This window comes from Trichoderma atroviride, chromosome 5 (assembly GCF_020647795.1).
Source record: "Trichoderma atroviride chromosome 5, complete sequence".
Lineage (NCBI taxonomy): Eukaryota > Fungi > Ascomycota > Sordariomycetes > Hypocreales > Hypocreaceae > Trichoderma > Trichoderma atroviride.
This window is the reverse complement of record NC_089404.1, coordinates 3,119,018-3,131,564: the sequence shown is the minus strand read 5'-3', so window position 1 is coordinate 3,131,564 and position 12,547 is coordinate 3,119,018. Positions and strand designations below refer to the sequence as shown.

The window sequence follows — 12,547 nt, the reverse complement described above, 5'->3', positions numbered from 1 at the left end:
TAGGTACGTTGTTAAACAAACACCCCCCCCGTCGCACCACGTCGAGAACAGCGCAGCACCTCCACCTGACAGGACCTGCGACCGGAACTGAGGCCCAGGAGGCGCCCAATCTTTGTTTCTTTCCCTCTGGATCCCTGCGGCCGAGCTTTGTGCTTGTAGCAATTGTCACAGGCTGGTTGCCGGCTGAGAGGGCGATGGCGCGGGACACAATCAGCTGGAAACCTTGTTGTGCCTAGTTGCTCGCAATTGGGGTGGTGGCTTATTTGTTGCCCTCCATTACATGAAGCTTTTGCGTGGGAAAAGGCTCGTTTCAGCCGGATGGAGTTGAAGAGAATGGATTCTTTGTTTTCTTTTCTCTTTTTTTTTTTGTCCCTCACTCCTCCTGATTCCATATTTAATTCCTTCCTCCCCGTTAATGCCGCTTTTTTTCCTTTCCTCTCCCAAGCCTCTTGGCTCTCCATGTCATACTGATGCGATCGAGATTCCCGATTTCCTCTGGCCTCTGCCTCGTCCTTCTTCCCACTCCCCTGGACCATGCCGATCCTTGCCCTGCTTCCTGTTTGCCAGCCAATGTTTCCCTTTGCTCGGCATGTCCCATGCAAGGACCCGGGGCTTTTGTGCCGCCTATCAAAGCGGTGCACAGCCCAACTTTGCAGCTTTCAGCGGCGTCTGATAGGGCCGGCGCTGCAGTCCCGCAGGCTTAGCAGCCTTGCTACAGTGGTGGCCTACCGCTAGCATCTAGCTAGCTGCCTTTGGTGTGCCGGTAGCATCGAAGCCGCTCCAGTCGTGATGGGTGCTTATACCGCAGCTGATACAGGAGCTGCTGAAAAGGAATCCTGGCAGCACAATGCTGCCACCAATCTGCTGCTGCGATTGTGCCTGTCCCTGTTCCCTGTTTATCCCAACCCAGCTGACTGTGTGTGTGTGTGTGTGTGTGTGTGTCTCACTTTGCAGACGCGCAGCTTCACCGGATGCATGAGCCGGGTTCGTGCGTGCCACGACGGCATATAAGATGCATGGCACAAATTTCCCAGCAGCCGAGATGGTTGCGCGACGCAAACCAGTGCGATGCAGTGTGATTCGCAATCTCCGTTCTCGTCTTTTGTCCTGTCCTCTCTTTGATCACATCACTCAAAATAAATCAATGGCATGGACGTCTGTCTCTGTTTTAGCGTCAGCCCAGCTTTCTTCTGTTCCCACCAACATTCCGCGCGCCAATCCACTCTGAAAACTCAATCGCCATTTCTGTATACAAATTGCAGGTCCCTCGCAGCAAAGCCACACCGGGACTACCCCTGCAGCCACTCAAGCCATTCAGGACCGTTTTTTTTTTTTTTCTTTTCAATCCCAATTTTTTGTCTCATTCTAGTACTACTTCCAAGTTTTTTTTTTTTTTTTTTGTCCGGGACGCACGCTGCAGGGGTTCCCAGGAGAAAAGAAAAAAAAGAGGGACCGGCTCGCATAGGGGGGGGGCAGCAGCCCGATTGGCTGGTGTGTACAAGTATGCCACCGCTATGTCCGACGCACTACGAGCAGACTACGGATGCTACGGTAAAACGGTAAGAAAGGTGAATGTAATAAAAATAGCAAAGCACGAAACGTCAAGAAAAACCTACCAAAAAATAGACAGAGGCCACAATAATAAAACAAGAAGAGGGCACCGGGGAAAGCTCGGTAAGTGTGAGAGGTTCACGTATACACGTATCTTGGAGAGACACTCGATCGCGCGTATCCATTTCGGGTCATGCTCCTGCAAGCCATGCCGCGAGATGGACAAGATAAGGATGCAAGACGCAGACAGAAGAGGCAGCCGGGCACGCCACCAACTTTTTTTTTTGTCCCTCCTCTGCTGCAAGGGAAGCAAGAAGCTGCCGGATACGTGTATTTGATGTACAAGTAAGCATCGGCATGGGTGAAACTGAGGAATGCCTCCTGACAGCCTTTCATCTCCACAAAAGCGTAACAGCCCTCTCTTTTACTTGCTGTAATTTTTTTACATTGTGGCTTTTTGTACAGTAAGGCATCAATCAATCACTTCATATCGACTTACAGGGAGTCAGCTTCGCTGGGCCGGTTGATTCTCTTCGTCACAAAGTTCTGGGCTCAACACGATGCAAGCCATCTATACCATCTACCATGTGCTATCTGCACGCAACTTACACCATGGTAGAAATAATCGCTATACAGGCACTTTGCTTCATATACTTGACATGTTCATTTTTAGCATTATAAAAAAGACTACCCTAATAAAAAAAAATAGCTCAATTGCAGATAGGTACTCTTTCATCCGCCTCCCCTCTGCGTAACGAGGCCATCGCGTTGATACAGCCCAGCTGCCAGAAATTCCTGTGCCACGTTACCATGGGCCCCTTAAACTTTAACTGTCTCGGCATCATCTTGCCAGGGGATGATGAGCGGCAAGGAAATTCCGCCTTGTGTGATGTCGCATTTTTGTTCCTGTCTTAGTAGACTAGGTAGATGCTGTGGTGTATATGAAGGAGCTTTCACAAGAGTCAAATTCAGCAATTGGATCCGACAGCAGTTTGTACCATAGGCTTCATCTCAAGAGACACAAAAACAGGAATTTGATGGGGGGTTTTTTTTTGTCGTGAATCCATTGGCAACCTCGCACAAAGTATAGGGCTGTTTTCAACTTCAAGATTCATCAACTTTAGGGTAGACAACCTCGTGCATCAACATCTGAAACAAGGCCTCACTCATCATGATGCTTCTCCTCCCAGCTCCACCCATCGCTGCATCTCAGTGGGCTCTGCATGCCGTGCCTGCATTACTTCCAGTTGCCAAGACGTGGCCAAGCTCCTCACGAACATTCCGTTCCCCAGTGGCGGTGAGCCAGGTAGCAGCTCTCATCGAATCGGACAGGGTACATGTTGGATGTATTCGCCTTATAGAGATTTTGCGGAGAAACAGGCACTGCTTGGCGTTTTGGAGGCAATCTGTTTAATCGAGTGAGTGTGAAATGCCACAATGAGTCAATCAAGTACAACAATTCAGGTTTCAAGGCATAGCAAGTAATACTACCGAGTACAGATCAAAGAATCTTCTACCACTACATGTACACGTAGGTAATTCATCTCAATGTGCCCCAAGCTCCAAACACTCCAAACACCTCGCCTGAGTGGCTGCAGCGTCTCCAAGCGAGAGCTACCCGTTTATCTCGCCTTGCAGCACGTGGAATTTCCATTGCCCAGCAGCTGCAGGCTTGTCTATGGAATGCCCCCAACAACGCTGATTGAGCCCGGCACTCTGTGCTTGCACATGTCAGGTCTTTTCTCCCTTGGGACCCAGACAGCTACGCGAGCCGGATCCGGCTCGGTACTAAAGAGAGAAAAGCGCCTCAGGGCAGAAATTAAACAAGCTGTCTGACGGCGGGATACAATTTAATTAAAATAGGATGAAGCAGAAAATAGAAACGTTGTCCACGAAATATCGGATATAATCAAGAGGTAGTAAGTAGCACGAGTTAAAATAAGAAACAGGAACTGTACGGAAATATACCACTATCAAGCCTGGAATGTCATTGATGGAGCAACATTGACAGCCAAGTCTCAATCTACACGGAGCAACATGCCGTATCTCAAAACAGCGCGCTCGGCACTTGGTAGGCCAAAATTGGTCTGTCGAAGCGAAATCGTGGACTCGGTTCAAGACGAAAACAGTACCTAGTCCAGTTCTGCAACTCCACAATATACGGAGGGCGAAATCTCGGATCTGCAAAATTTCTCGTACAAAAAAAGCCACTTTGTTGACTGGTTGACTGTGGCGATTTTGGACCCGGCTCCAGCCCCCCTCGTGGCGCAGCTCCCTTGAACGTTTTCCCCCCTGGATTTAGCAGCTTTTAGCACACCTCGTGGCCATCTTTAGATGCTGTGCTAACGTTGTCTATCCGGTATCAAGCATCTACCAGTTGTACAGTATCTACGTGGTATTCACACAGACAGCTGTGCTATTTGATAACCGATACTCCGTCATCGGATGCATGACTGGCCGTTGGCTCCAATAACGTGCCCGCGATGCATCAAGTTAATGTCGCGCTTATCACGAAATCAAGCCAAGGTGGTGGTCTGCTGTTTTATGGTTTGTGTAGGTACATGCAAGCTGCAGGCACGGGAACACATGCGCACTTTTATGCTTCTTGCGTTCCCTCTACCCGATGCCCGTCGGCATTAGATTGCCGAAAAGGGTTAAACAAGAGAGAACAGCACAAGTAAAGGAAAGAGTGTTGTCGCAAAGACAAAGAAAGAAGGCAAAGTGTCGGTGAAGTATCGTGAAAAAAGGGCGGGCGTGAAGGCCGGATAGAGTCCGTGAGCCCCAGCAATTTTTTGAGCGGCGCAAACAAGGGGCCTGGCGAGGGAGGGTTGCTTGAGCCCTTCTAGAACGCGAACGGCGAGGAGGCCATGTTGGTTTTGATAACGACATTCTTATCTGCTGTATCTGCGTTCTGTCTGCGGAGGCAAGGGAGGCGGTACTGGCGGCTGATTGCGGTATCATTAGTAGTCTTGGTTGAATGTACGAGCACGACATCCAACATCCAATACCACCATCGACGAGCTATTAGCAATACAATGCCAATACACAAAGTGATGATGCATCCAAAGCCTCGGCTTATACTGAAGCTTACACCACGATGCTCCGTCGCTGTCAGCTCACGCCCGGCATTACCTAACAGCTGCAGCAAACAACGTGGTGGCCCGTCTGTAGCCATGCGGGGGAAGAGATTTTCCAACGGACTAGCCTCCTCATGATCACCCATGGCGCAAGGATGCGAGGGGCGTAAAAACCGGTGAGGACGAGGCACGAGCACGCAAAGAGAAAGAGGGGCATTGGATTGGAGATTTTCCTCGACTCGATGCTCCGTTCAGGTACAGGCACCGTGCCGGAATGATAGGGCACAGACTGTGGCCCTGGGGGACTTTACTGAGATGGTAGAATCTTACGCGGAAGGCGGATGAGTGGCTCGCTGCACGTGCGCACATTCTGGACGGTTTAGAGTTTTCTTACGTGGGAATTGCCAATTAGCCTTTGCGAGTTTCTATAATTGATTCATTACATTCATTACACGTCCAATATCACCGATTGCTCGCTTGTTGTGGTGGCCAGGATTGAACAATGGCAACACAGCATCAATCTGTCAAGTTGGCGCACATTGTCCAATGGTGCCCGCCCACGTTCCCGCCGGCTCAGGGGGGAGCACAGCGCCTAAACTACCGATGCTAGCCCCCCCTAACCGGCCTCCAACCCCCCGACGGGTCCCTAACGCATCCCTAACGCATCCCTAACGCATCCCCCAACGCCCTCTCCCCTACGGCGCCTGTCACCTGAGACCGTGCGCTGCCCGCCCATTACCTAACAGCCCACTGTGCGGGCACTTGGCCCGTCCACCGCCCCGACCATCTCCATCTCCAACTCTCCAGCCGTCAAATCACAAATCGTGAGCGCCGGCGCCGCACCACCAACTCCATGCTATCCGCAGCGTCCCCGCATCGCCTCCTCTGACTTGCTCGGGTTCGACAGGTTAGAGGGCGGCGAACAGGCACACAGCGCTCCATTCGGCCGTCTGTCCTTGCCGCTCAGCAAGGCACGAACTCGTCCCGGACACGTCCCCAAGAAAGCAAAAGGCCCTGGGCCGAGCATCTGCATCTGCATCGCCATCCCTGCTCGCGCGGAACGTCTAGAATCGCGAAGAACATACAAGTACCGGAGTGCTCATACTCCTTTCGTACGGTACGAGTACCTACAACCAAAACCTACATACACGAAGCCATATAGAGAGCGCCAGCACGAGAGAGCCGCTCTCTGCCCCGCCAACAGAGCATACATACACATACTGCACCATACCAACCTTGTGCATGCTTGCTCGTGCTGCTTATACCTGGTACGCACTTGTACGATACCGCATCCCGCATACGAAGCCACGAAGCCACGGCGGCGACCTGTGCGACCACGTTCTATACCGCCTCGACCGACAAAAGCGACCCCGAGGGCATGTCCTCCTGCTAACGTCGCTCTTCTCTTCTCTTGGACCTTTCCAGCAAGGCTCCTGAAATCCGATCCCACCCATCCCAACGCGGCCTTATACCCTTCATAGCCGGTCATCTGTCAACCGGTTATTCACTCAAATCCTCCCCCGCCAGCGCAGATCGCCCGCCCACCTGCAGCAGCCATGGACGTCAACATGTCCAACCCGGATCCGCCGCGGCGGCGCTTTGTCCCTGTTCCGATCGAGACGTCGTTCCAGTCGTATCGTAAGAACGTCTACGACTACACGTCGCAGCACAGGATAGGTCCCAATCCAGAGCTGACCCCGGAACCATCGCCGCGATCTCCCGAGGCGCAATTCTCTCTCGGGGCGGCGCAGGACAATGACGAGTCGCATGAGAGGCGACGCTTTGCTCCTCAGCTCATTGAGACCTCCAGGCGCTCAAGAAGAGTTGGCGAGCAGGGGCCCGCCACCAAGCCGGCGGACAAGACAGACATTACACCCTACACAAACCACATTTACTCTGCGAAAGCAAAGTCAAATCGAAGACAACATGGGCACGCCGGTGGCGAGGAAGAAGCCCCCCGCCATGTCCAAAAGCGCCCATCGCCGCCCACTCGGCGGGAGACTGAGGAGGAGGGAGTCCAGGAATATCTCTTGGAGCTGGCAGCAAAAGAAGTCGCGCGGCAGATCGAAGAGGTTGCCCTGGCAGCTTTCCCCAACAGCCGCCCCCGCGAGGGTGGCGTGGCCCATTTCTACTTTCGGGAGGGCTCATCTGACAGCGAGACGTCTCCCGAAGCCTCTCCTCCGGATGAAGAGGCCGGCCAGTACAGGCTTAGGCGTAAATCGTCGAACCTGGGGCTGAACTGGTGGCACAAGCATATGCAGGAGCATGCGCTGCGCCTGGAGCAGGAGAGAGGCGGAGATCGGATGGATGTGGACAATGAAGAGGCTGTGGTTATGGAGGACGAGGAGAAGGATAAGGACAAGGATGCTGCTGCTGCTGCTCCTGAGGCTGCTCCTGAGGCTGCCACTGCTGCAGACAGCCCCATCATCCGGTCTGACTCTGATCTGGACAAGATGGAGCTGCCGTCCCCTCCCGATCTCATGTGGACAACCACCAAGCCACTCTCGCCTACCGACGACCGGCGAGACTCGGCGGCTGAGATGCACATGGCGCTGGCAGAGGCCAATCGCCATGCAGCCCAAGCCCAAGCGCAAACCTCGTCCGCGCAGGCGGTTCCTCCAGCCCATGGCCAAGGCGCGCCGGGCGAGCCCCACCCGCCCGTGTCTCAGCAGGTCGCCGGCCGCCAGGAACCCAGTGCCAGTCCCTTCGGCAGGCCGTTTGGCGCTTTCCGACTTCCGCCCGATCATGACCCGAAGCTCCTTAAGTTGCGCCAGGGCCCCTCCCCTCCCATGCTCGGCAAGGACCTCGTCTTTCGACGATGCCCCTCTCCCAAGTTCACCACGCTCGAGCCCGAAGACCCCCTTGAGGCGCACATGATTGAGGACCAAGCGCGGGATCTGCCGGGCCAGGCCGGGCTCTGGAGGGGGTACTGCTGCAGGTCGGAATCAACCGGAGGCTTCATTGTGCCCCCCCGAGCTGCACAACCCCAAGATGATTGAGACACCCATTACCGCAACCTTTCCCGACCATGATGCTGTCGACACCGGTGTTCTCAGCGAAGAGCCCGTGTCCATCTTCTCGCCTTCTGGCTATGCGTCGTCTGGACTCACCTCGAGCCATAGCGGCGCTCTCTGGGGCGGCGCAGCTCACCAACACCCCAACGGTGCTGCCGAAGAGCTGAGTGGTCTCAAGGAGCGACTGCAGAGGGAAAAGGCCAATGCCGAGCGCGACGACAAGATCTTGCAAGACTTTGACGGGGGCTTTGTTACCCAAGTATACAACTACCTGTCGCTCGGCTATCCCGCCATGGCGCGTGGCTTTGACGAAGAGCTCTCTCGAATCAGCCACATTGGCATCGAGCAGCTGCGAAGGGACGACGCGAAGCAAATGGCCAAGGGCCACATGGTGGAGGTGACGGTGGACGAGTCCGCCCCTGAGGAGGAGAGATGCCCGCGATGGGTGGCGCTACGGTCCTACATTACGGAGTGGGTGAGACAGCACCCAGATCTGGACAACCTCGACCCATTGGCCTGGGGCGTGCGCGAGAGGAGAGGCAGTTGGGCCATCTAAGCGGCTTTATTGCGCTGCCGTGGCTTCTCTGCGCATGATTCTGCCTTTTCGTCTCATTGCCAGTTTTGATTCATCATGAGCGCTTCTGCAATGTGGCATTTCCCAAGACGAGCGAGCGAAAGAAGCAATTTTCTATTTTTTTTTTTTTTTGGGCGTGCTTTTTGACATTGTACGCTGCAGAGCAAGCTGCCACTTTTCATTTGCGCCACCATCATACGACATTTTTAATGGCTTACCCCCCCTTTTTATTTCTATGGCCATGGATACACGAGATTCTTTGCTGGTTTTTTTTTATTCTTCCTCTTTTAGCTCGCTATTGTCTACGTTCCTTATTTATTTTTTTGCATGGCAATGGGTGGATTGGCGTAAACAGGCATCCTTTTTTTTTTTTTTTTTTATCTGTAGCTGCTCCTGAGAGAATAAGGAGGAATATCAGCAAATTTATGTCTCTTTTTCTTTTTTTTACACTACTATAGTATTTTACGTATGGCGAACAAAAGATTTGTGTAGAGAAAGAGAGCGAGCGAGCGAGCAAATGAATTGAGTTTTTGAGCGATGGGACTGATTTTCTCTCTTTTTTTTTTCTTTTCTTTGATGAAATACAGAAAGGAGAGATGATGAATTGTTATGAGATTAACTTGTAAAAGAAGTATGGTTACACTTTTTTCCTTTTCCTCGCAAGGGTAGATTTCATATCTGATAGCAAATGAGGAGCTGATTCACTGTTACATACTAACCTTGGGATGAATTGACGTGCCTGTTTCGTACAATCTCTTATTTATTGGTCATGTACACTTGACCATGTCTATCCCCTCGTCTCTGCAGACACAGCACTATATTCACCACTAAATGATCTCTACATGATTTAGAACCCCGATATCAAGAGAGAAAAGAATAAGATGACCATTAATCATGTCTACTCTTTTTGACAAACATATTAAAAAAGTAAAAAAAAGATCCAAACGCCCAATACTGTGAAGACCTAATCATGCTTATATGCCTCCCTTTTGCAGCACTTCTCTTTTTCTCCCCTTTGCCCTTCTCCAATTTTTCTCTTTTACATGCAGCCACATACATACATACATACATACACACACAGATGCCTTGATTTCTTCATTCGTTTCTCTCTCATTTCTTCTTGCCAAATGACCGTGTCACCTTTTGAACCTTTGTCGGCGGTGCAACCTCCACGTCGCTCTCGTCATCCTCGCCCATGGACTCATCAACATCGTCAAAGTCTACTTCGTCCTCATCCAGGGGCTCCTCGTCGGCACCGCTCTCATCCTCGCCCTGCTCGGAACCTTCCTCCTCGTCTTCAGAGTCGCCAATGAAGCCGTTGAGCACGCGGTCGTCGTCGTCCTCATCCTCGTCCTCATCGCGGGCAGCCTTGGAGGCACCGCCTCTTCTCCGGGAGCGAGTGCCATTGGTGGCGGCGGCAGCATCCTGTTCATCCTTCTCCTCGCCCTCTACGTAGATGACGTCTTCGTCGTCGGCATCGTCCTCGCCGTCCTGGAGCAGGCCGGCGCTTCGCTGCATCTTCTTCCGCAGCTCCATCTGGCCCTCGAGAATGTCCAGCTTGCCCTTGAGGGCGAGCAGGCTGTTGAGGCCCTTTGCTCTCTCGGCAAGCACCTTTTGCAGGCTGTTGAGGTCGTGGAGGAGCTTGGGCTGCGCGGCCAGGGCTCCGCCATGGGCAACCAGCGTCCACTGCACCCAGGTCATGAGGGTTCCGGCGCGGCCAGGCCGTCTGTGCAGCCGGGCGGCGAGCTTGTTGAGCAGGACGCCAGCCAGGGAGCTGTCGATGCGCTCGATTGTGTTTTGGATGGTGGGGATGTCCGTCGTGTGCAGGCATGACTCGAGGAGGTCTGTATCGTCGCTTTTCAGGGCCTGGGTGAGGACGGTGGTGAGGGACTGGTGGTTGGGAGGGGCGATGGCGCTTCGCGACGACTCGACGGCGGCAATGCTGTCTGCGGCAGACTGCTGGAGCAGGGCATTGACGTCGATGATTTCGTTGCCGCGCAGCAGCTCGCCAAAGGAGGGGGATGTGCCTTCGGCGTCAGACTCGCCATCCTCTGCGTCGTCTTTTTTAGGGTTCTGGTTCTGGTTCTGCTGGCCATTGGCCAACGATTGTGACTCTGCGCCCTTGCCAGCCTCGGCCTCGTCGTTGACGTCCTCGTCCATGTCGGAGAGATCCTCGTCGCTGTCAGCATCATCCGAGATCTCGATGGGATCGGCCGGCGAGCTCTGCAGGGCGTCGGTTCCAGCGACTGTCGTTCTGGACTCGTCAATTGTGTTCTTGGTTGCTCTCCTGGCATCGGGCTTGACGACCGGGGTCGCCAGCTTGGCCGCCGCCTTTCTCTTTGGGGTCGACATCGGGAGAAGAAACGAAAGGTTCTGACTGGCGACGTCGTAGAGATTGGGAAGTGAGAAGCCTTGCACCATAGGCTGTGATTTTGGTGATCCTCTCTTCTGTCCGCTGAATCGTGACAGAAAGAGAGCCCGACTACGGGTTATTTGTTGTCCTGGGGAAGAAAAGAGGTGAAGAAGGGGGATGTGAAGAAAAGATGTGGTTATCTTATCTTTCTTGAGCAGATGGGAAAATTTCACGGGTCGCTGCTAAGTCGTAGTCCAAAGTGAACTTTTTTTTTTTTTTTTTGGACTGGCCGAGTCTAGCGTGATTGTGTCGATTTTCCCCACAGCTTGCATTGGCTCCAAGAAAAGATACTGATGACATAAGACATTTCTCTTATCGATAGGCACGTGACATATTAGATAGAGATAAGAGTTTAACCTTGTGCTGCGCACGTGCTCCTGGAGCAACGCTGCTGCCACGTTACCGAGCTTTTGCCGGCCTTGTTCAGGCACGGCGCAGCAAAAGGCGGCTGGCGGCGCGATCCCTGCAACAGAAACTAAGGTTGTTGCGTTGCTTGTGCCTAACCAGACTCTGAAATTTGTGCCTCCACCTGCGGCTGTTCATTGGCTGGCTATTGTTTTTCACCAATGGACAAGGCCAAGACGCCCAAATTGCGCTCTTTGCTTTCGGTTGGTGGATCGCCTGGTTAGGCTTACAAGTGGCGCCGCAGCTCTGCACCCGCCACAGCGGTAGGTTTTTTTCTCTTTTTTGGGCGCGGAAGTCATGCTTATTGCATGTGGACGGGGCGCAGACTCGATAGAGGAATTTTTTCTGGCGCGTCTCCAGCTTTTTTGTCTTGCGCTGATTGTTATCGGCGACGCGTGGATCCGATGTCATCCAAACTGGCTACAGATCTTGATTGTAGGCGGATGCAGCTGACATGTTTTTGCAATTGAACTTTCCGTTTCCATGTCGTCAAATCTACGCTGATGATGTCCCTGGGATGCTGAGTATTGCAATGGATTCATACTGATATTTTTTTTCTCGCCCTTTCATCTCGCATCTCTCAAAATACAATCAACGCTCTGTTTATTACCGGGTAGACAAAAACACGGGCTGGGTGGAAGGGAGTGGGGGATCTCAGAGACACGACAAGCCTCCTATTTCAGGCGAACCCACCGGCGAGACCCAATGGATCGTCTCCATCGCTGCGTCTGTGAACCGATCGCGGTTTTCCTACTACAGTCGAGTTATACGATGTGCCACCACCGGGTCTTTCCAAGATGCAGGCAGCCACCAATCCCTTCTTACCGCCGGCTGTAGGTATTAGTCAGTTGGGCATGCAGCACAAGCACGCGTATGTGTGCAACGAGTGGGCCTACAAGTAAATCACAGCAAGAGAAGGGAAGCTGAAAGCAGGGTCCTGCGCAGAGCAAAAACGCGGTCAGCTCCAATGCAGTCTGGCTCGTCCGTCCCGCAGTCGCGATAATAAACGGTAGCTCTCGTTGCCTGTTTCTTTGTTCACGAGAAGAGCTGCGAGCGCCGCAATGTGGCCCCAGCCAGACTCGGCGTGGCGCACTTCACTTGGCCGGGCCGCAGCCAATCACCGCCGCGGCATGCCCAGCCACCAGCCACAGCGTGGCCTACAGCAATCGCCGCGCTAACGCAATAACCCACCCGCCGCCCCGGTAGCTGCAAATCAAGCCCGTCGCGCCGCCGGCCTTCGTCTCTCATAAATACCACCGCGCCTCCGACCGGCCAAATCTCACTGACGTGCACGCGCTTTTCCTCGCAAAGGCCCTCCCCTCCCCCCTCGTCGCCTGGAAAATCGATAATCCCGCTCCTGCAAGTACCTGCCGCATCGCCCGCCTCGCATCCCGCCTCCTCCAGCCAACCACAGCCCGCGCCTCAGCCTTTGCCGACCTTTAGCCCGTCGCAAGCTGCCCACGGTACTTGTTCCGGTTTCCGACCAACCATCGTCCTTTCGCATTCTCTCTCT

The 12,547-nt window shown here is 53.4% G+C and overlaps 6 protein-coding genes across 6 annotated transcripts; 2 read left to right on the top strand and 4 right to left on the bottom strand.

Moving 5' to 3' along the window:
* Window positions 1-11: 11 nt before the first annotated feature.
* Window positions 12-536, bottom strand: TrAtP1_010261 (uncharacterized protein; the record flags this gene model as incomplete). The annotated part of the gene is made up of 1 exon (XM_066114627.1): window positions 12-536. One exon carries the CDS (start codon window positions 534-536, stop codon window positions 12-14), a length of 525 nt encoding a protein of 174 aa, XP_065970723.1.
* A 202-nt stretch (window positions 537-738) lies between these two features.
* On the bottom strand, window positions 739-1,947 carry TrAtP1_010260 (uncharacterized protein; the record flags this gene model as incomplete). Its single annotated transcript, XM_066114626.1, has 2 exons — window positions 739-892; window positions 1,895-1,947. The coding sequence occupies 2 exons, from the start codon at window positions 1,945-1,947 to the stop codon at window positions 739-741; spliced, it is 207 nt and encodes a 68-aa protein (XP_065970722.1).
* Window positions 1,948-4,266: 2,319 nt separating this feature from the next.
* On the bottom strand, window positions 4,267-5,058 carry TrAtP1_010259 (uncharacterized protein). Its single transcript, XM_066114625.1, has one exon. The coding sequence runs from the start codon at window positions 4,772-4,774 to the stop codon at window positions 4,394-4,396; it is 381 nt and encodes a 126-aa protein (XP_065970721.1). The 5' UTR covers window positions 4,775-5,058; the 3' UTR covers window positions 4,267-4,393.
* Window positions 5,059-6,184: 1,126 nt separating this feature from the next.
* Window positions 6,185-7,627, top strand: TrAtP1_010258 (uncharacterized protein; the record flags this gene model as incomplete). Its single annotated transcript, XM_066114624.1, has 1 exon — window positions 6,185-7,627. One exon carries the CDS (start codon window positions 6,185-6,187, stop codon window positions 7,625-7,627), a length of 1,443 nt encoding a protein of 480 aa, XP_065970720.1.
* Window positions 7,628-9,078: 1,451 nt separating this feature from the next.
* Window positions 9,079-10,834, bottom strand: TrAtP1_010257 (uncharacterized protein). Its single transcript, XM_014089839.2, has one exon. The coding sequence runs from the start codon at window positions 10,635-10,637 to the stop codon at window positions 9,327-9,329; it is 1,311 nt and encodes a 436-aa protein (XP_013945314.2). The 5' UTR covers window positions 10,638-10,834; the 3' UTR covers window positions 9,079-9,326.
* Window positions 10,835-11,831: 997 nt separating this feature from the next.
* Window positions 11,832-12,477, top strand: TrAtP1_010256 (uncharacterized protein; the record flags this gene model as incomplete). Its single annotated transcript, XM_066114623.1, has 2 exons — window positions 11,832-11,867; window positions 12,241-12,477. 2 exons carry the CDS (start codon window positions 11,832-11,834, stop codon window positions 12,475-12,477), a joined length of 273 nt encoding a protein of 90 aa, XP_065970719.1.
* Window positions 12,478-12,547: the final 70 nt, after the last annotated feature.

Excerpts from the sequence above, each read along its gene's own strand:
- TrAtP1_010259 (XM_066114625.1), bottom strand. The coding sequence starts at position 4,774 with ATGGGTGATCATGAGGAGGCTAGTCCGTTGGAAAATCTCTTCCCCCGC.
- TrAtP1_010257 (XM_014089839.2), bottom strand. The coding sequence starts at position 10,637 with ATGGTGCAAGGCTTCTCACTTCCCAATCTCTACGACGTCGCCAGTCAG.